This window comes from Apteryx rowi, unplaced genomic scaffold, assembly GCF_003343035.1.
Source record: "Apteryx rowi isolate R43461 unplaced genomic scaffold, aptRow1 scaffold_515, whole genome shotgun sequence".
Classification (NCBI taxonomy): domain Eukaryota; kingdom Metazoa; phylum Chordata; class Aves; order Apterygiformes; family Apterygidae; genus Apteryx; species Apteryx rowi.
In genome coordinates, this window is record NW_020450778.1 from 466,094 (window position 1) to 486,639 (window position 20,546).

The window sequence follows — 20,546 nt, forward strand, 5'->3', positions numbered from 1 at the left end:
ATGAACATGTAAGTGTGGCCAGTTTGGGGGAGGGGGGTGCACAATGGCATCTTTCTGGGGAGGGAACTGAAGGATTAGACCCTTCCAGGAAGAGGAAGGAGTCAAAAGGCCAAACTCATGCTCTGCTTTCCCTCCATTAAACCTCTGCCAGCAGATAGGGTTAAGGAAGAAGGATCTTCCTGGCTGATCTTCTCATGAGATGTGAGCAGTGAGTGTGTTTTGGAGGAATGCTAATAGTCCCATTTCCCAGAGGGAAAGAGGAGGCATCTGCAGAATGAGAAAAAATGAGACCTCCCATGGATCTTCTTCCCCTAAAAGATGCCTAGCTTTTTGCAGGAGAGGGAATCAGGCATGACTGGGTAGAGGCTTGCACTGGAGTCACTGCAGGATTGCTCCCCAGAAAACTGAACTTGAGATCTTCAGACCCTGACCAAATGAACTGGGCAAAGAGCCTAGAGTAGCAATGAACAGAAGTGACCCCCTGGCCCAAAGTCAAAAGGAACCAAACTGATAATTCTGCCTCCCTGCTGTTCTTGCCCCAGTCCTGAGGGATCCACCTCATGACCAGTGGGAACAAGCAGCCATTGCTCAGCCATGCTCACTCATGTTCCTTCAGACTTCTTCCTGGTTTGATGAATCTCCTTGACTGGATCACAGTGCCTTGCTGGTACCTGGGTAGTGCTGATGTCTCCATTTCAGCAGTCCTCCTTGTTCATGAGTGACACAAGACAGAAGCTGGACCTACAACCAGGCCTGCCACATTCGGATTCCACTAGACAGTGCACTTGTGAAGTCTCCTCTGATTTTGGATGACCTAGTTCTGCACTGTGTTATAATTTACTTGCCATGTTCACAGGTACCTCCTTTTTTTTCTGGCATTCTCCCTCTTTTTTGGAGTGATCAGTTCCAGTCCAGTCCCGAGAAAGCTTTTTGGGGAGATTAGATCCCCCAATTATCCCAGGCCATACCCCAACAACAACATCAGCAACTGGGATATCCTCGTTCCAAAAGGCTACGTGGTGAAGCTGACCTTCAGACATTTTGACTTGGAGCCATCGGAGTCTTGCTTCTATGACTATGTTAAGGTATGGGCAATAGATACCTGGGCCAATGACTGGATGGAGATGGGAATCTAGTGGCCACCACATGCAATTACTTTTCACTAGCTCCTGGTCTCCTCTAACTTTTCTCACAGAGGAAAGGGAAGGTGTTAAAGATGGTAATGGGTGGAGCAGGTACTGGCAACTCACGGCTGGGTAATAGTGATGCATGGAGCAGTCTGAATCTCATGAGGCTACAGCGATTTCCCCTTTACCTTGGCAGATCACAGCAGACAAGAAGAACCTAGGTCGATACTGTGGCCAGCTTGGGTCAACCACAGGCAATCACCCTGGAATAAAGGAGTTTGTATCTAAGGGGAACCAGATGCATCTGGCATTTCACTCTGATTTCTCCAATGAAGACCATGGCACCGTCATTCCCTACAGGGGATTTCTGGCCTACTACCAAGCTGTGGGTTAGTAGGGGATACCCTCAACATAAAGAAGGGAGCCCATGTGACTCCAAACAAATTTTCTTCTTGTCAAGCAAATAAAGGGAAGCCTTGAGCAGGATATGGATCTCTATGTACTTTCAGTGTACAGTAAATAGGTTTATCTCTTTCCTCCCCTTATCCCTGCATCTCTTGGTCTCTTCAGATCTAGATGAGTGTGCCCCTAACAATGCTGCTGAGGAAGATGAGAGGCCTCTGTGCCAGCATTTCTGCCACAACTATGTGTCTGGCTACTTCTGTTCTTGCCAGCCTGGCTATCAGCTTCAGAGTGATCAGCACTCTTGCAAAGGTAAATTGAAAGCCTGGATAAACTGAAAGATTGTAAATTGAAAGACTGCAAATTGAACAGTAAATTGAAAGATTGGATAAACTGAGGAGAGTTCCAGGACGGGAGCTCTTCAGCCAGTAAGGGTGGGAGACTTCCAGACTGAAAGGGATGATTTCAGGAGTAATTGACAGGGAAACCAAGGACACGGTCCCCTGTTGTGACATCTACTCTCTTCCTCTCCACTAGTGGAGTGCAGCAGTGAGTTGTTCACAGAGGCATCTGGGTACCTGAGCAGCCCTGAGTACCCCCAGCCCTATCCTGAGGACCTCCGGTGTAACTACAGCATCCGTCTGGAGAAGGGCCTGTCTATCATTCTCAAGTTCTTGGAACCCTTTGAGATTGATGAACACCAGCAAGTCCACTGTCCTTATGACCAGCTCAAGGTACCAGAACTCCAGATTAGCAAACTCTGCTTCCAGCCCTGCTGGCAGGCCTGGACAGAAATGCAAACACCACCACTGGGACAAGAAATCTGGGATCAGTACAAGGAGAATGCTTCAGCACAAAGGACTGAGCTGTTGCGTTGTCCCTCCTTCAGCGCTCTTAATTACCATTGTCCTGAGGTCACAGGCTGCAATATCCCAAAATAGGCCAAAAATATCCTCCTTCTTCCAGTTTTATCTCCCTTTGCTGTAATCTGAGGATTCAATGGGTTAATAGGTCTGATTCCCATGATAAGGGAGAAGCAGAGTTTGTTCTGATCCCTTTGTTCTGATCTGATAGTGCAGACATCAGCAAAGATGGGTCAGACAGCCAGCCCTGTCCACCGTCATAGGCACTGTAGCAAACTCAGTCTGGACTGATATGGGAATACTAGAGCAGAGAGGTATGTAAGTATCTTTCTGTCTCTGATCCATGTTTTCATTGACAGATCCAAGTGCAAGGGAAAGAGATTGGTGAATTCTGTGGCAAGGCATCACCTGGCAACATCGAAACCAACAGCAATGAGGTGGATATACTCTTCTTCACTGATGAGTCAGGGTTCAGCCGTGGCTGGAAGATCCACTACACCTCAGAGAGTAAGAAGTTTCTTTCCCAGAGGCTAGTGTAGCCTGCCTATGCCATTTGTTAATACCCATTCACTTCATCACACTCTCTAACAGGAGTCCGGTGCCCACAGCCCATGCCACGGGATCAGTTTACCATCATCAGAGACCTGCAGCCTATGTATCAATTTCAGGACTATTTCATTGTCAGCTGCAAGACTGGATATAACCTGATGAAGGTGAGATCCCTTGTCCTCTCCCTTCAGCTACATTCTGGCTTCTCTTCAGTTTGTGTAAGTCTTTCATCTTTCAGTAAAGCCTTCTTTGAAGAGTTCACTCCTGGCAGCCTCTTTCAATGTCTGTTTTTCCTTGCTTCTGTAGGCTTTCTTCCAGTATCCATTTCTTTCCTAGCCCCCTCCCTTATGCATCCCCTGTCTCACACAGGAGCAAGCCCTGGTAGAAGACAGAAGAACAAAGATCCCAAGAAATACTGGGGAGCAATAATTTCTCTTTGGAAGGCTATGAAATCAGATATGAAGCAGAAAATTTACTTGCCTCCCTTGCCATCCTATTCCCAGGACTGGGTACAGCCACAGTCTTGTCACATTTTAAAGTTTGATGGCTGCTGCTGTCTTGACCTGCTATGAAGAATTTGTAGCCTATGGCAAACACAGAATGGCGGGAAGGCAGCAAGGGGTGAGGCCAGGATATGGAAAGGAGAGCAGAGGGGAAACTGAATAGCAATGGAATGATGGGCAGATAGGATAATATTTTGATGTGGGGAAGGGAAAGTCAGGTTGTATATAGCCAATGATGATGCTTTTCTCTCCTGTGCAGGGCAACCAGAAGCTGCTGTCTTTCACTGCTGTCTGCCAGGATGATGGGACATGGCATCAATCAATGCCCCGCTGTGAAAGTGAGTGAACTGAGAACTGGGATTATGTCCCTGCCCTGGGTTATCCCTCCAAGAACAGGTGGGAATTTCATCTTCTATGACTCAATTTGTCTGGTTGGAAGGACCTATGGAGTTCATCTAGTCCAATTGCCCACTGTTGACTTGTGTTACCTGTGCATGCTCCAGCAAAATCTTAAATGTTTTTCTTCCCTTACAAAAATACATAGAATATCATTAATATTGATACAATGCTGTAACATCTAAAAGCAAAAGATATCCAGTTTGGGACCAGTTTTGGAACTATCTCTCTCCACCAGCTGTACTAGCTGGTCCTCTCCATCCTTCACATCATGGCCACCATCCAAGTTCAGCCTATATCTACAGTCAATAAGTCTGTCTTTGATTCATCTCCTTGTTCTTTTTTCCTTTTTTGTAGTTGTGAACTGTGGCAACCCTACAGAACTGGCCAACGGGGCATTCAGTTATGTTAACAAACCTGCAAGCAACAGCTACCAGTCAGTGATCACATATCAGTGCAATGAGCCATACTACCACATAGTCACCAGAAAAGGAGGTGGTGAGTCTTAATCCCACACAGATATTGAAATCTGTGCATGAAAAGCCCTCTCAGATCTCCAGACAGAATCACCCCAGTCTCCATTCCTCAGGCTTGAGGCTCTTGCTTTCCTCAGTGAGGGCTCTCCAGTCTTTCCGTAGCTCTGCCGTGCAGGTCCTGAGGCCTATTCCCTCAGCCTATTCCTGCCCTGCTTTGTTTCCAGAATCCTTCATGCCCCTCTTCCAGGCATTCCTTAAACATTTATGGAAGGTTTTATTCTTGCATCTGTAGTCATGATTCATTCTTTTCCAGTGGATTTCACTCTTTCACTGAAATCTGGGGCACAATATCCTGGATTCACCAAAATTCTGAAACCTGAGGAACTGATCATACAAACCTAAGATAGTACAGATGATACACTAAATCAACTCACACTCCACTCCAGTGTAATATGTTCTTCACCCTGTTTAGAATGTTGTCCAGCACTAGAGACATCTGGGGGCTAAATAATATACACACAGATAAATCTATTTTTATGTAGCAGGTCAGAAATTTAAGGGAACGTTCAAAACCATTCATTTGCCTTCTGTTTGCACCTGAGCTTTGATTTGATGATACAGGAACTTTGTTTACAAGAACAGTATAAAGAGTTCCTGATTTCCTTGCCCTGGCTACTCATTTAGCCTCCACCAAAAAAATGTAGGATTTTAACCTGAATCAGTTCCTGGATATGGGTGCCAGCACAGACAATTGTGTGGCATGCCTAAGAGAAGTAACACACTATGGTATTGGGTCCAGGAACAAGCAGCTGAGAGTGAGCAGATACAGGAGTACTTTAAGTTGGTACTACTGTCGAATTTGCCTATCCTTGCATCTGAGTTAAACTCCTTGTCAAAGAGTCAGAGCTCTATCTTATCAGAAAGAATCAAGAGCAAGTAAGTATCAGCACCAGGGTGTGTAAAATTCTGATGGGGAGGTGACTGTGATTTAGTCAATGTTCAAAGCGAACAGCAAACAGTTTATTGAGAGCGTTTAATAAAGCGTAAGATAAGTTGTGTAGAAACTATTTTTAGTCGCTAGCATTTGATATACTATACAAACTTTCTAAGAAAAGCAAGAACATTAGAGGTATTGGGATTTGTGTTGAGAGGTGACATGCATGTTAGCTGAGCTGCAATACAGCTTCAGAAATTTATACTGAACATGTCCAGTAACTGCTTCATCTTATTCCTGTTTCTGGAACTAGTCAAGTTGTCCTGCTCTCTGCAAACTGCAGAGATCAGAGAGTTGAATATAAGTTCCTTATTTCTTCTCTCCCTTCTTTTAGCTAAATAAGGTCAAACAGTGCTCTGTGAGCATGTGGACTGAATGAAGTTAGACTGCTCTCAGCTGTCTCCTTAGGCTTTTCTTCCATAGAAGCAGTGCCTGAACTTTACAATTCTTCACCTGGAACTGAGATGCTTAGAGATGAGCATGCTATCCCAGAGGGAAACATCTCAGACTGTACTGCAAAGGGCTTTTCCTGGGAAAGGGTGCCTTTACAATGGAAGGGCTGAGTGCGGTATGTGGGATACCCTGGAAAGAGGTACCCCTTCTTTCTACCCACCCCACATCTGCAGGCCTGGTTCTCATTCACTTCCTGTCTCATCTTCCAGACAGATTCACCTGCTCTCCGGAGGGAATCTGGGTGGATCAAGATGGCCAGGTGAAGATTCCTATCTGTTTGCCAGGTCAGTAAAACACTCTGACTTTGTCTGGTACTTAGCAATCCACGCTGGGAGTTAGTACAAAGCAGAGAGGACATGCAGAGAAGAAGGTGAAGAAATAATATTTTTAATAGTGTCACTGAGGGAGGACAGGGAAATCCATCCAGGAAGGTGAAAATAACATCAAGTTAAACAGCAAGAGATGGTGTAGGAAGGAGAGAGACCAGCCAGTGTAAGAGAGGGTGTGACAATCTCCTTGCCTCTCTCTGCAGTGTGTGGGAAGCCGGTCAATCCTGTTACTGAAGTTCAGCGGATCTTGGGTGGCAGGTCAGCAAAGAGTGGCAGCTTCCCTTGGCAGGCTCTGACTGGCATCCATGGACGTGGAGGTGGCGCACTCCTGGGCGATCGCTGGATCTTGACTGCTGCCCACACCATCTTCCCCAAAGGTGCAGGAGGGAGCAATAAAAGCCTGGACCAGGTGGCAGAGGAGACTAACATTTTCCTTGGCCACACAGAGGTAGAAGAGCTCCACAAGATGGGTAACCACCCTGTACGCAGGATCTTTATCCATCCAGATTACAGCCCTAAAGATGAGTACAACTTCAATGGAGACATTGCACTGCTGGAGCTGAAATACCCAGTAACACTGGGCCCTACCATTCTGCCCATCTGTCTCCCAGATACTACCAACACAACGTTCTACATGGATGGGCACATGGGCTATGTGAGTGGCTTTGGTGTGGAAAAAAACTTTATTTCAAATCATTTGAAGTATGTGAACTTGCCAGCGGTTGCTCGGGAGAAGTGTCAGAGATGGCTAGATAGTTTGAACAGAGAAACACCTATGGTTTTCTCTGAGAACATGTTCTGTGCTGGCTCCCTCATAGTCAAAAAGGATACCTGCCAGGGGGACAGCGGGAGTGTCTTCACAGTGCTAGATACAGCAAATGGTCGCTGGGTGGCTACAGGTATTGTTTCTTGGGGTATTGGCTGTGCCCAAGGTTACGGTTTCTACACCAAGGTCCTCAACTATTTGGACTGGATCAAAGGGATAATAAGGGAGGACAGACTCTGAATGTTGCTGTCCTATTAGCTGAAGAATCACTGATATCATAGGTTTCCAGACACAGCAAATCCTGTCTGAAGCTCTTGATGATGTCATAAAGGCTTTTCAAACACACAGACCATGTCAGCTTCATCATGAACGCTTCTGAAAGCCACCACGTTGTTTGATGAATTCTTGGTGACATCATCAAAACTTGCCAAAGCTGCTGTCCCATTGGCTAAAGCCTTTGTGGACATTCTAATTCTTTCAAATGCAATCTTACTATTGGATGTAGCTTTAATAGTATCAGCAAATCTCATGACATCCAACATGCTATTGTCTGAAGTGCTGATATCATAAGGCTACTGCAGTCTACTTTCCTGTAACGTGGGAAGCCTGCAGTACAGCAGACCTTCTTGAAGGATGTAGTACTTTGTGCTGAGTACAGTATGCGTATGCCTGTTGGCATCAGTGAGATTCTATCAATATTAAAATCATTGCTATAGAAACCAAATGTGTTATGTTTTTCCGTTTCTGTTTTTAATAACTACTAAATATTCCCCACCACCAAAAGCAACTTACAGACTGTATCTATACAGGGATCACTTTACCTACTACTAAAGTGTTTCCTGGTCTATAATGGCCATACGGCAGTTGCTCAACTGTCACAAAATTACTATTAGAAAGATTAACCACTCTGAAACTCTATATGACTTCAAGGGGTGGGAGAGGGGAGCAAAAATAAATTGTCTGTGCGAAGCCATTTCCAAATATAAGGAAGAGATCTTCTCAAAGACCAGGGATAAAGTCCGGAGAAAGAAAGACTTTCTCTTGCTGGAGGAGGATCAGGTTAGGGAATACTTAAGCAAACTGGACATACACAAGTCCATGGGCCCTGATAGGATACACCCAGGAGTGCTGAGGGAGCTGGAGGATGTCATCGCTAGGCTACTCTCAATCATTTTTGAAAGATCGTGGCGATCAGGAGAGGTACCTGAGGACTGGAAGAAAGCAAATGTCACGCCAATCTTCCAAAAGGGTAAGAAGGAAGACCCAGGGAACTACAGGCTGGTCAGCCTCACCTCGATCCCTGGAGGGAAGGCGGTGGAGCAACTAATGCTGGATACCATTTCCAAGCACATGCAGGACAAGAAGGTGATCGGGAGTAGTCAGCATGGATTCACTAAGGGGAAATGATGCTTCACCAACCTGATAGCCTTCTCTGATGGAATTGCTGGCTGGGTCAATGAGGGGACAGCAGTGGATGTTGTCTACCTTGACTTCAGCAAGGCTTTTGACACTGTCTCCCATAACATCCTCATAGGTAAGCTCAGGAAGTATGGGCTGGAGCAGACAGGGAAGTGGATTGAGAACTGGCTGAATGGCGGAGCTCAGAGGGTTGTGATCAATGGCACAAAGTCTAGTTGGAGGCCAGTAACTAGCAGTGTACCCCAGGGGTCAATACTGGGTCCAGTCTTGTTCAACTTCTTCATCAATGACCTGGATGAAGGGACAGAGTGCACCCTCAGCAAGTTTGCTGATGATACAAGACTGGGAGGAGTGGCAGATACACCAGAGGGCTGTGCTGCCATCCAGAGGGACCTCGACAGGCATGTGCAGCCAGGAACCTTATGAAGTTCAACAAAGGGAAATGCAGAGTCCTGCACCTAGGGAGGAATAACCCCATGCACCAGTACAGGCTGGGGACTAACCTGCTGGAAAGCAGCTCCACAGAGAAGGACCTGGGAGCCCTGGTGGACAGCAAGTTTGACCATGAGCCAGCAATTTGTCCTTGTGGCCAAGAAGGCCAATGGTATCCTGCACTGCATTAGGACTAGCTTTGCCAGCAGGTTGAGGGAGGTGATCCTTCCCCTCTATTCAGCCCTGGTGAGACCGCATCTGGAGTACTGTGTCTGGTTCTGGGCTCCCCAATACAAGAGACATGGAGCTACTGGAGCGAGTCCAGCAAAGGGCTACTAAGATGATTAAGCAACTGGAGTATCTCTCATATGAGGAAAGGTTGAGAGAGCTGGGATTGTTTAGCCTTAGAGAAAGAAGAGAAGAGAAAGCTTGGGGGTGGGGGGGAAGGGGGGGAATCTTATCAGTGTGTATAAATACCTAAAGGGAGGCTGTAAAGAAGATGGAGCCATCTCAGTGGTGCCCAGTGACAGGACAAGAGGCAATGGGCACAAACTGAAACACAGGAAGTTCTGTTTGAACATAAGGAAAAACTTCTTTACAGTGAGGGTGACTGAGCACTGTAACAGATTGCCCAGAGAGGTTATGGAGTCTCCATCCTTGGAGATATTCAAAACCTGATTGGATATGGTCCTAGGCAAAGTGCTATAGGTGACCATGCTTGAGCAGGGGGGGTGGACTAGATGATCTCCAGAGATTCTCAACCATTCTGTGATCTGTGAAAAATAAAAAACATTCAATATCCACTAGGTCACAGTTCCTCCAGAATGTAGTATATAGTTACTAGCTCAACAACAAAATAACAGTTTGCATGTTATACATGCTTAGGAATTGAAGGTCCTTGAGCTGAGTGCAGGAACCTATATGAAATCTCCCAAGCGCTACACTGACCCTCCTCACGGTTTTATAGACTCACAGAAAAATTTAGGCTGGAAGAACCTCTGATGACAGCAGGTCTAACTTCAAACCTTAAGGACCTTGCCTAGGCAAGTTCTGAAGATCTCCAAGGATGGAGATTACCCAGCCTTCTGGGGCACCTGTTCCAGTGCTGAAACACCCCCAGAGAGAAGAAAATCCTTATGTCCAATTGGAAATAACCTTATTGTAATTTGTGCTTGTTGTCTCTTGTCCTTCTGCTGTTCACCTCTTCAAAGAATCTGACTTTGTCTTCTCCCTAAGCCTCCTTTAGGGAGCTGAAGAGAGCAGTAAGATTCCCCCCTTAGATTTCTTCTTTTCAAGCTGAACAAATGCAGCTCCATCAGCCTTTCTTCATATACCATCTGCATCAGCCCCCTGACCATCTTAGTGGAAAGATATCTATGAGGAATTCAGGACTTGAAGTAGCATTCTGGAGCAGAAGACACCCCTAAAGCATGTCAAGTAATCTCCCATAACACTGCCTTCCCTAATTCAAACAACCTTTATCCAACACAATAAAGTCTGAAAAATAAAGCCCTGAAGGAAGGTGACTGTAAGAAGTCTGAAGAGGTCTCTTCTGCTCAGCTTGATTCAGAGGTCTGAAATCCTTATTGCTGGTAATGGTTGATCACTGAGATGCAACCAGCTCAGAAGAACCTCAAAAAATACTCCTAGGTAGAGAGGTGAGGTACCACAACTTACAGCTTAACAAAGCCTTGGAGCTGGCAGCACAGTGGGTCGTTATGTGATTGGACACTTGATTAGGGAGTTTCAAGGAGAACTAGCTCTAGTTTGAAAAGAAAGGCAATTTGCACATGATAAGCAGATTTGGACATTCTTTAATGCTGTTAGATATTCTGAATGATACAAGAAATACAGAAGTCAGAAGCCAGGCTCTGAACCTACCCTGGGAATCAACAATTATTGTCTCTTGTCTTCATTAATATGTCTCTGTCAGGTGGAGCATGACTACGTTTTCTCCAAGTGGGAAAAGATGGGATAGAAAAAATGAGAGGAAGCAGAAGGGGCCTCTTTATTTAGAATAGTATCTTCCTCTTCTGCTGCTATGAGTGGAGGAAGAAAGAGAAATTCCATTCCCAGATAACAACAGTGGGAGAGACTGATATATATTTCCTGACTCTCCACTCAGCACAGAGACAATGACTTTGTTGGCTTGTTATACACAAAAAGTGAACAGGATCACAGTCAGCCTTCCTACCTTAACATATGACCCTCACATTTAGGAAGAGTGGCAGTACTTAAGGGAGAAAGAGCTAATCCTGCCATGTTTCTGGATCCTCATGCCTGCTCATTGTCTCTGTAATCCAGTCCAAATAACGCACTACTTTGGTGTAAAGACCAAAGGTACCACATCTTGGTCCCCAGGAGATCAGCCCAGCCACATAGTACCGGCTATCATCAAGGGGATCTTGGATGGCATAAGCCCCACCACTATCCCCCTTACAGCTGTCCTTGCCACCACCAGCACAGATCATATTGTCAGTGAATCGGTAAGCACTGGAATCAGCAGAGCCCTCCGGCTTAACAGAACGGCAGTCATCCATGTCCACCACAGGAATCTGGGCCTTCCAAAGATAAATAGGCAGTCTTCCTCTCTCTCTCTGGCCCCAACCAGCAATATAGCCCAGAGTCCCTTCTCGCAGCTCGTATTCAAGTGATTTACCAGGAAGACAGAGAGGTGAGATGTTTGGGCCCATCTTCACAGGTTCCCTCAGCTTCAGTAGTGCAATGTCATTATCAAAATCAGTCCTAGTTTCTGCAGGCTGCTTCTTCCAATCAGGGTGGATGAATGAACACTCTGGAACCAGCAGTTTGGCCTCCCGGAGCAAGGATTCTCCACCAACATTGATTACACCAGCATACATGGTGGGCTTGTCATATCCCTCCAGCACATGAGCTGCAGTCATTACCCATCTTTCAGAGATGAGTACCCCACCCCCTCGTGGATATTCAAAATAGACCTGCCAGGGAAAGTTGCCCTTTTCTGCACGGGTTCCTCCAAAAATCTTTGCTGTCTCCTGGATGGGTTTACTGGGCACCCCACAGACTAGGAAGAAAAGAAAAAAGAAGGAACCAGATGGGAGAACTAGTAAGTACACTTACAAGTAGGAAGTTCTTTGGTGCTACTAAAAAGCCCATAGTGCCCTCCTTCCTGTCTCCTGTAAATCTTCTTTGGCTCTGAGTAATTTATATTCTGCATCCCAGGGTTTGCAGCTAATGTTTACAGAAAATTTCAAGAAAATTCAAGCAAAAACACTGTCAACATTCAATATAGGCTGAAAATACCCATTTTCAAATCTTGTTCTGGAAAGAAAGCAGAACATTCACAACTGCTGTCACCCAACCAGCACTGGGTATGTCAAAGCTCACAGCTTCATCCCATTCTACTTAGCATGTCTGCTTTGCTGGATATGTCCTGTAGGCAAAGGGATTGTCTTTGAAAGAACATCTGTTTAAGTTCTTAGAAATCTGACACTACTATATAAAAGCATTTCTGTCTGAACTCCAGATCGTTTCAGGTTAAGTGTTCTGGTTTGTATTTATTTGTCATTGATGTTTTACCAGTTTTCCGCCCCATTCTTTCAGTATGTAGAATCTTAAGCAGCGAGTTAATGAAGATCTTATCTGTGAGTCTCACAGATGCAGAGATGCTGTATGATCTTTGAGTAAAAACGTTCTATAAGTTTTTGCAAAATAAGACCTTAAGGGCAAAAATTAGGTTGATCATTCTGACATAACTAGGAAATTGATTTCTTTTCACATTGCTTGGTTTGCATTGAACCCCTAGTCATATAGGCCGGAGATTAAAGAATTATAGCTACTTATAAATGAGATAGATAGTCTTTGTTAAATAATTTCAGGGAATAATAAAAAGATTTATGCTGGAAGGGACTTCTGGCTGTCTCCAGTCATCCCTATCTGCCCTTCCCCCTGCTTTCCTAACTGCAAAGCTAGATCAGGTTGCTCAGGGCCTTGTCCAGGTGACTTCAGAGCATCTGCAAGGATGGTGACTCCTCAGCCTCCCTGCACACTTGTTCCAGTGCTCTGAGGGAACATTTTTCCTTAAACATAGTCTGAATTTCCTTTGTTGCAGCTAGTGCCCATTGCCTTTTATCCTTTGGTTGCATCCCTCTGAGAAAAGTCTGGCTTTATCTTCTTTTTAATTCCCTTTAAGGTAGTAAATTCCCATAGCTTCATCTTTTTATTTGCTTTCTAATGGTTTTGTGCAGTGGTGTAGCCCAAGTCACTGGCTGGGCTGGCCTTTAAGAGAGCTGAACCATTCTCAGCTAGGTCTAGTACTGTAAAAGGCCAGTGAAGAGTTGGGGGATTGGAATACTGAACAGGCATGGCATACCAGTAGCCCTAGGGATGCTGCCTCCTAAGAGTGGAGCGGTAAGCTGAGCAGCCTGCAAAATACGTAAGATTTAAAGTGCTTTGTATCAGCTGGAAATTAAGATTCAGCCATAACTACTTGCAGTCAGGAGCAGGAGTAGTACCCACCCACTTCCTTTCTCAGTGTCCCTTAAGTACACACAGTGAAGAGGTGATTAAAAGGTTCTGAACAGGGATATTCCTTGAGTTGTCAGACCCAGTAAGTGTGGCTGAATACTGAATCACACATGCTCCTTAAGAGCTGAGGCTATAACTTCCAGTGAGAGTGGGGAAAGTTCTTTCCCTATAGCCCTGCACCTGTAGTGCCCAGTGGACAGCTGAACCCAGGAGGAATTTGAAGAGAAGCTACAGCTCTCAGTGTAGCTTGGGAAGGACTGAAGAAGGAAAGGTCCAGTACGACATTGTTGGATATCTCTTTTGATCTGCCAGGGGTTTTTTGCTATCTGCAAAGCAGACAGAGATCTAAAGTCCTGAACAACTTGAGAATATGCACATCTGAAGATGGGGAAACTGGTGCAGAAGCACACACCAACACTTGAAGAGGTCCTGTTATATCAGACATCCTGTCGAGTTGCCTACCTTTCTCACCAGTTTCTTTCTGCTGTCTCCACTGATCTTTCTTAGGAGCTCACAGCTTTCAGAAATACCCTGTCCAGTATGATTCAGACTACATAGAAGGAATCAGCTGTTATTTCAGGCCTAACAGTTTAAAAACAGAGAAATGAAAGAGGCAGTGGTCTTCACACACCACAAGCGTACATACACAGGTTTTGGTAGTACCTGGGACACATTTTGGTAGCTCTGTTCCCATCTCTTCACTGACCCATAGTCCACTGGCTGAGCACTGATAAACCGCTTGGAAAACACAAGAGAAAAGAGTGCCATAAAGATATGCTCAAGATCAAGAGAGGATAAGTAGCATTACTGTATAAGTTGATGTATTGACCTTCTCATGTCCAAAGCAAGCACAGCTTGGTAAACATTGCCAAGATCCCCCCAGAAGTCCATAACTCCACTAGGGTACTTCCGCCCCTGTTTTGGAGGGATGTCATCTAATAGGTCTCTTAAGTTCTTTACTTCTCCACCAGAAATGTGTGCCAGATGTGACAAAAATCTCCATGGTTCATATAGCTGGGAACTGGAGAGAGGGCTTGCTAATACATTTAAGATCAACAGCCCAAGTACATTATGGACATTATGACAGTGCATTAAACAAAAATGCAACACAAAGCTACTGGCTGCAACTCCACACCAACAGGAACCTTTTCCCAGGCTTAACCTGTAGGGATATGATCTCAGCCCCAGGATGATGCCAGTACCTTTTCTTAAGCTTTTGATTAAAGGAATGTATTTGTGTAGCACAGGCAATGCCTACCTTCACCTTTGGTTTTTAGAGTGTAGTAAGGCGTATCACAGAGATAGCGGAAAACAGCTTTATACAGAGGCTCATGAGGTTCAGAGATGTATATGGCTTGGCCATTGTCAATAGGGATAGGTTCACCACAGTTCACAGCTGTAGAAAAGAAACAGAAATGATCAAACATGATTAAAGGGCCATCCCCACCCATCCATTTTTTTTCTGTCAAGTGGGGAACCATTCAGCTCCTCTGGTCCCTGTGTGGTCATCAGTGCTTACTTCCTCTGTCCCTTCAGTGTGCTCACATCCCAGTTCTCACCTTCCTCTTAGTCTGGAGATAGAGTGGGTCTAGAGCATAAAGACTCCATTCCAGACTGCTTCCCTCCATACAGGGATGGGTCACTTACGAACACAGCTGAAGTGAGAGTTGCTCCATTCACCATTGTCCTGACAGCTGGAGTGAAAAGTCATTAGGCTGTCTCGTTGCTAGGGAAAAGAACACATGACCCGTGTCAGTCACTGACAATGAAACATATCTGAAATAGGCACTCCAGTGGAGGGTCCTCAAAGTGCTGTAGTTGGTGGAAGAAACTCCCACTTTTTACAGCTGTGGTGAAAACTTTGAGCCACAAAGGTGCTTGAAGCATCTGGTAAGAAATAGCAGCAGGATGCAGCTGACAGTGTGTGTGCTTTTGTGTGTAACTTACCCTCACAATTTCATAGCCTTCCACACAGGTCACCTTCACATTGTCCTTGAAGATATACTTGTCCTTCTTTGGGTCAAGAACAGAGTTGGGGATGACACTCTGGGGACAGGTTATGGCTTTGGAGAGAAAGGAGAACATCAGTAATTAAATGGTGTGAGATTTACTCTCCTTCCAGCTCCCAATTTCTCTCTCCCCACTCATTATTTTCACCAGTCAACAGGCATCCTCTGTTTAGCCAATAGACCCTTAGCTGTGTCTAGCAAACCTAGCAACTGTGAACATGTTAACATCCTGTTGTACCATGAATCTGACCTCCTGGGACAAACCCTCTCCCTGACTCAGCAGCCAAGAAAATGCTTTCCCAAGTGTTTACTCACGATTCCCATGGTAGCGTATTTTCCAGCCTTTGCGCTGTACTATGTGGTCTGTTTGGAAGATTATGTCAAGAATGTTGTTCCTAGTTTTGATTTCTGGAGGACCTGGGAATTTGCTGCCACAATAGGGACCAAAACGCTGTTCTCCAGAGACAAGCTGGGAAAAAAACAAGAAGAAATGAGAAATACTGATTGGAATCAATAGAGAGAGATTCCCAAGAACTTTAAAAGGCAGCATAGTTGAAATTAAGGTTAAGCAGTCAGAGAATCTTCTGAATATGAGAGGATTGAGGGAGACCCAGAGCATCCTGACTCCCCTCCCTAAGTCCCAGACATACTGTTAAACTGTCGTGGCAGCGCCCTTTTGAGTCAGCCGGTTCCACATCGAAGTCCCCACTGTGTATGGTCAACGCCACAAAGTAGCCTGGCCTCAGAACCACTCGGTACTCACACTGTGAGTTCTCTGGATACTGATTGGGATAGTTGGGGCTGGTGATCTCTCCTGATGGCTCAGTAAAGGCATTTCCACTGCAGTTCACTAGGATTGAGGAAGAAACACAGGTAAGACTCAGAAAGGAACTTATTCATGTGTGAAGCAGATAAACATCCCCTCTTCCATTACATTTCCAGTCTCCCCAGTCATCTGGATTAACCATGTCACAATATGGCATGTTTCATAGAAACTGAAACCAGGGCCACCATCCAATTTGCCAGGGTCCTTAACTCCCAGTGGCCTGAGCAATGGTACCTCTGGCCCATCCTTTGGAAGGCAACTTCCTGGAGTCCTCAGTACTAGGGGACAGCTTCAGCACATCATTAATTTTGCTGTCTTGCTTAATTTCTCCTAGCGTTCTCTCTTTCTCCCTCCATCTTTTCTCTTACCTTCTACCTGTGATTTAGGCCCCTCTCGCTCATGCTCAGGTCCTCATGTTATACCCCTTTCAACATGCCCCATTTGTGACTTTGCCATTTTCTGATTCAAGTCAAGCAGCCCCTTGGCCATTTTGGAATCTTCTTTGAAGTGCCCTGTTTTTTCAGGGATTAGAAGATTCACAGCTAGCAGTATGCTAGGAAGGTCTCCATCACAGTCTTCAGGGAATGTTATTTAATAGTTTCTTAGTTATCTTGACACAAAAAATAAGAACACCTTAATGGAAATCCCCAAAGTCACGATCTACTGCCAGTTCAGATTTTGCACTGAGATGCATTTTCTGTCACTACAGGTTCAAAGGGTTGATAGAGGAGGTCTTCCGAGGACAATATCCCAACTCAGCCTAAATTAGCTTTTGATGTTGACCACAATGTGTGTAGGTCTCTTACCTCCACATGTTCTCTTATCCTCATAAAGGAAATAATCTGGTGGACAGGTACAGAAGTAACCACCGATATAGTTATTGCAGTAATGACTGCAAGGTTCCTCCACAAAATCTGTGCACTCATCCAAGTCTGCAAGTGTGAAAAGAAAAGATGAGTCAGCCAAGAAGAGGAGAGGGCCCTGAGGGCAGGATAAAGATTGGAAAGTGAAGCAAACACTAGCAGACAACAAGAAAAAGAGATCTTTATGGCAGCATTTAGACTGGTAATACTGGAAAGCAGTTCTGCCTGCTGGGATCTCTTTTAAATAAGGTATTCTTGCAATGAAACCCCTCCTGTTAGCTTTCCTCCCACTCCTAGTCCCAGACACCACAGAGATTCAGAGAAGGCTGTTCTAGACTTACCCACTGCAACATAGTAGGCTGCAAAACCAGTGAAATGTTCCTCATTGGAAAAATCAGATTGGAAGGTCATAGTCAGGATGTTATAAGGGACATGAAATTCCTCCACAATCGGGGAACCAGGGACACGAGGTTTCTTTCGCCCACAGAGCAGGCCTTCAACATGGACACCAGACAGGATCTGCAGAAGGATGCAGAGAGGTCTTATCTCACTGCTGGTATATGTGTAATTATCAGTATTCGATTCCTTCAGCTTACAATCAATATTTGATTCCTTCAGGTTACAAGTGGCCAACCAGTGACTTCAAAGTTGTGTGCATTTCTCGAGACATTCAGATAAATCTCCCAGGGCACAGCTATGTCACATAGCTGGCAGGAGGGGCCATTCTCATACCAAAGTCGCTGTGTGATCCACAAAGCTAATCAAGGGTGGCAGACAGCCAGCAGGGACTGCTGAGACCCTACAGCTGAATAGAGCCCATGGAGAACCAGTCTCTTGCCATTTGTAAGATGCTTGAGGAGTGTTCCCTCTTATTGACATCCCAGCTCTGAAATACCTGTCTTAATTTTTCAGATGCAAATTAATCCAGAAAGTTTTCTGTTAACATTCTTTCCTGAGGCCCATTTGTACAAAAAATTAACACTGCAGTTAAGGCTGTGAAACAGATCCCTGATGGTCTGCAGAGCAGTCTATCATCAGTTTGTTGCAAAAAGACATGTTATTACAGCTCCTGCTAAAGTATATCCATCTTATAAACCCACCTTGGTCTTTCTCCAAATTCTTCTTTTGGTGCTGCACCTGATCTTATTGCTCCTTTTCACACATAGCCATTGCAGGATAGGCTAGTCTTGTTTCTTTCTCTTTGCATAGAAATGCTTGATCTTTAGTGCTTTGTAAGACAACATGGTGCAGACCTACTGGGGCTCTAAGTTTTAAGAAAATTGTGGTGCACAGCTCAGGACAACAGACCACTGCACTTTATCTCAGCACCCACTTGATTTCTTGATTGTTTTTAACTCTCAAAATTTCCAGTCAATTTCTGATTGCATTAAATTGTCTATGTCCACTTATGGATTAACTCTAACAGAATAATTTCAGGGACAGAAAATCGATGCCCTTTCTAAGAAAATGGTCCTTTTATACACATGATTCACTGGTTAAGAATATGCCTGGCAATAGGGACGTGTTAGCAATGGTGAGGAAGGCTCTTCCTATGAATGTAAGATAAACATGGGGACGGGAGCATAGATGGGACACTCAGTTGGCAGACAATGTTCATGTGGTTACAAAGCAAAATTCAAATCAATTTAACCACTATTAGAGCAGATATGCTAAATCATTTTGGCTTGTTGAGGCTCAGAACAGAAAGGATGTATCTCTTCTTCCAACCCTGAGCCTTGTACGCAGCTTTGCTGTTCTGCCCTCTACCCCATTTTCTTGTCTTTTTCTCACATGAGGATGGATGGGGAACAGTACCTTCACAGAATCATATTCGCAGTTCTGCGATGGTTCAAGATCCAGATGTGTGAAATAAAGGTGAATGCCATGTCCTGGGGGAACCTGGATTTCCCAGGACTCCTGCACATCATTGGGATACACCTGAGGATAATTGGGGGACAAGATCTCACCATACATGGAGGCTGCATCAGCCCAGACAGGAAGACAGAAGAAGACAAGGCACCTGAGAAAAGAGGAAGGAAGATGACATTGCAGAGAACTCTGCCTGCATATGCACACAGTTCCTAGGGAGAAGTTTGGTGTTTAGCTGTATGTAGTATGTAGTGCAGCTCCTGGCCTTTGGAGTTTGATGCCCAAGGCTGTGGCTGTGTGGGGCTGGTCTTTCTCCTGTAGCCTTTCACAAGAAGGGATGCAATCTCAGTCCTGTTCTCTGCTCTACTCTCCAGCCCTCTAGAAGCTGGGAATGCTGCAGGAGCTGAACAGGGGAGTCTTAAACACTATTCCCTACTTCATTTCCTTGCTTTGGAGGAGGCTTGTTCTGTAGGCACATTCAGATTTGAGAACTAGTACAATATTACAGGAAAGGCACCTAACTGATAAAATGAAATTATTAACAAACCAGAATTACCCTTGGAGATTCAATAACTCACCACATCTGGAAAAAGCTGATCTTCCTTTCTGAAAACTGCCAGGAACTGGACTTTGGAGTTACGGTCTGGGACAAAAACAGTGTGATTGGTTAATGTTGTCTGTGCTTCTGTGTGTGTGGTAGGCAGGTCAAAGATCTTAATATCCCAACTTGTGGAGAATATGCCAATGATTTGCCTCAAAAGCAAGTTTTATATCATCATTTCTTCCTGCATACAGCAACCCCAAGCATCAAGGAGAGATGTTGAGCTCAGTACTGACAAAATGGGGAGATGTCACTAGGACCCCCCTTCTCCCCTTATATCCATCAGTGTCCCCAACACCATGCTGATGCATTCCCTTTCATAGCAAATTAAGATAGCACTCCCCCTGCCAAGATAACCAATTCACTCCTCCCAGCACCCCAAAAATTATGCTAAGACCCTGGGGTTGGGGGAATGCATGTCCTACCCCTTTTAGCTGTCACACACAGAGCAATGCTCACAAATGTTTTCCTTGCCCATTTCTAATGTTTGCAATATTTACCTTCTCTCCCTAGTTTGTGTCTGGTTTTCTTCTCCCTTTCGTTCTCTTTCTCTTTCTCTTTTTCTTTTTTGTTCCTGTTCACACCCCTCAAACATATCCAAGCCTGAGATCTAGGGAAGACAGCTCTAATTTGCAATACTGCAGCACCCCCTATCTGTGGGATGTAGCTTTCCAGCCTTCCTGTTCAGAAGAGATACTTCTGCTTACCAGCATTCGACAAAAGGGAATTTCCAGAACCAGTTGCACAATTCTGTTGGCTCAGGTTGCATGGGGGAGTACGCAGATCTGGTCTATATTAGGGATTTTCGGGAAATCAGATGACTTTTGGGAAAAGGGAGGAGAACGGACTTTTTGGCTGCCTCCCCTCTCTCTCTCTTTCCCCTCCCCTTCTAAAATTATGAACAAAGTTCAAAAGATGTTGAAAAGGAAAGTACACATGACTACTAGTCTAATTCTTTCACATGGAAAAATGTTCGATCATCCACTTCAGAGACCACTTTGATGGAATCCACTTTGTGAATGCAACCTGGATGTCTACAGTGCTGCTACCATTCCTCCTCATCTTATGCCTCAGAGACCCTTTTCTGAAAAAAAGAAAAGAAAAGAAAAGAAAGTAGCCAATTCAATGTTGTGCCTATCTGAGGTTACCAACAAGAGAACAAG

At 44.9% G+C, this 20,546-nt stretch overlaps 3 protein-coding genes across 3 annotated transcripts; 1 reads left to right on the forward strand and 2 right to left on the reverse strand.

Annotated features, from left to right (window-relative positions):
* On the forward strand, nt 1-7,505 carry C1R (complement C1r). The gene is made up of 11 exons (XM_026080366.1): nt 1-8; nt 857-1,085; nt 1,324-1,516; nt 1,698-1,841; nt 2,067-2,263; nt 2,752-2,899; nt 2,984-3,105; nt 3,704-3,782; nt 4,198-4,338; nt 5,973-6,047; nt 6,296-7,505. The coding sequence occupies exons 1-11, from the start codon at nt 1-3 to the stop codon at nt 7,096-7,098; spliced, it is 2,139 nt and encodes a 712-aa protein (XP_025936151.1). The 3' UTR covers nt 7,099-7,505.
* Nucleotides 7,506-10,586: 3,081 nt separating this feature from the next.
* C1S (complement C1s) lies at nt 10,587-19,913 on the reverse strand. Its single transcript, XM_026080329.1, has 13 exons — nt 19,884-19,913; nt 19,361-19,425; nt 18,881-18,933; nt 18,729-18,752; nt 17,255-17,432; nt 16,857-16,982; nt 15,875-16,074; nt 15,540-15,693; nt 15,163-15,278; nt 14,863-14,941; nt 14,474-14,611; nt 13,879-13,953; nt 10,587-11,752 (listed from the first exon to the last, which is right to left on the reverse strand). The coding sequence occupies exons 3-13, from the start codon at nt 18,896-18,898 to the stop codon at nt 10,959-10,961; spliced, it is 1,902 nt and encodes a 633-aa protein (XP_025936114.1). The 5' UTR covers nt 18,899-18,933; nt 19,361-19,425; nt 19,884-19,913; the 3' UTR covers nt 10,587-10,958.
* LOC112973004 (60S ribosomal protein L39-like) lies at nt 18,002-18,157 on the reverse strand. The gene is given in 1 exon segment (XM_026080330.1): nt 18,002-18,157. A coding segment is annotated over 1 exon segment (156 nt).
* Nucleotides 19,914-20,546: the final 633 nt, after the last annotated feature.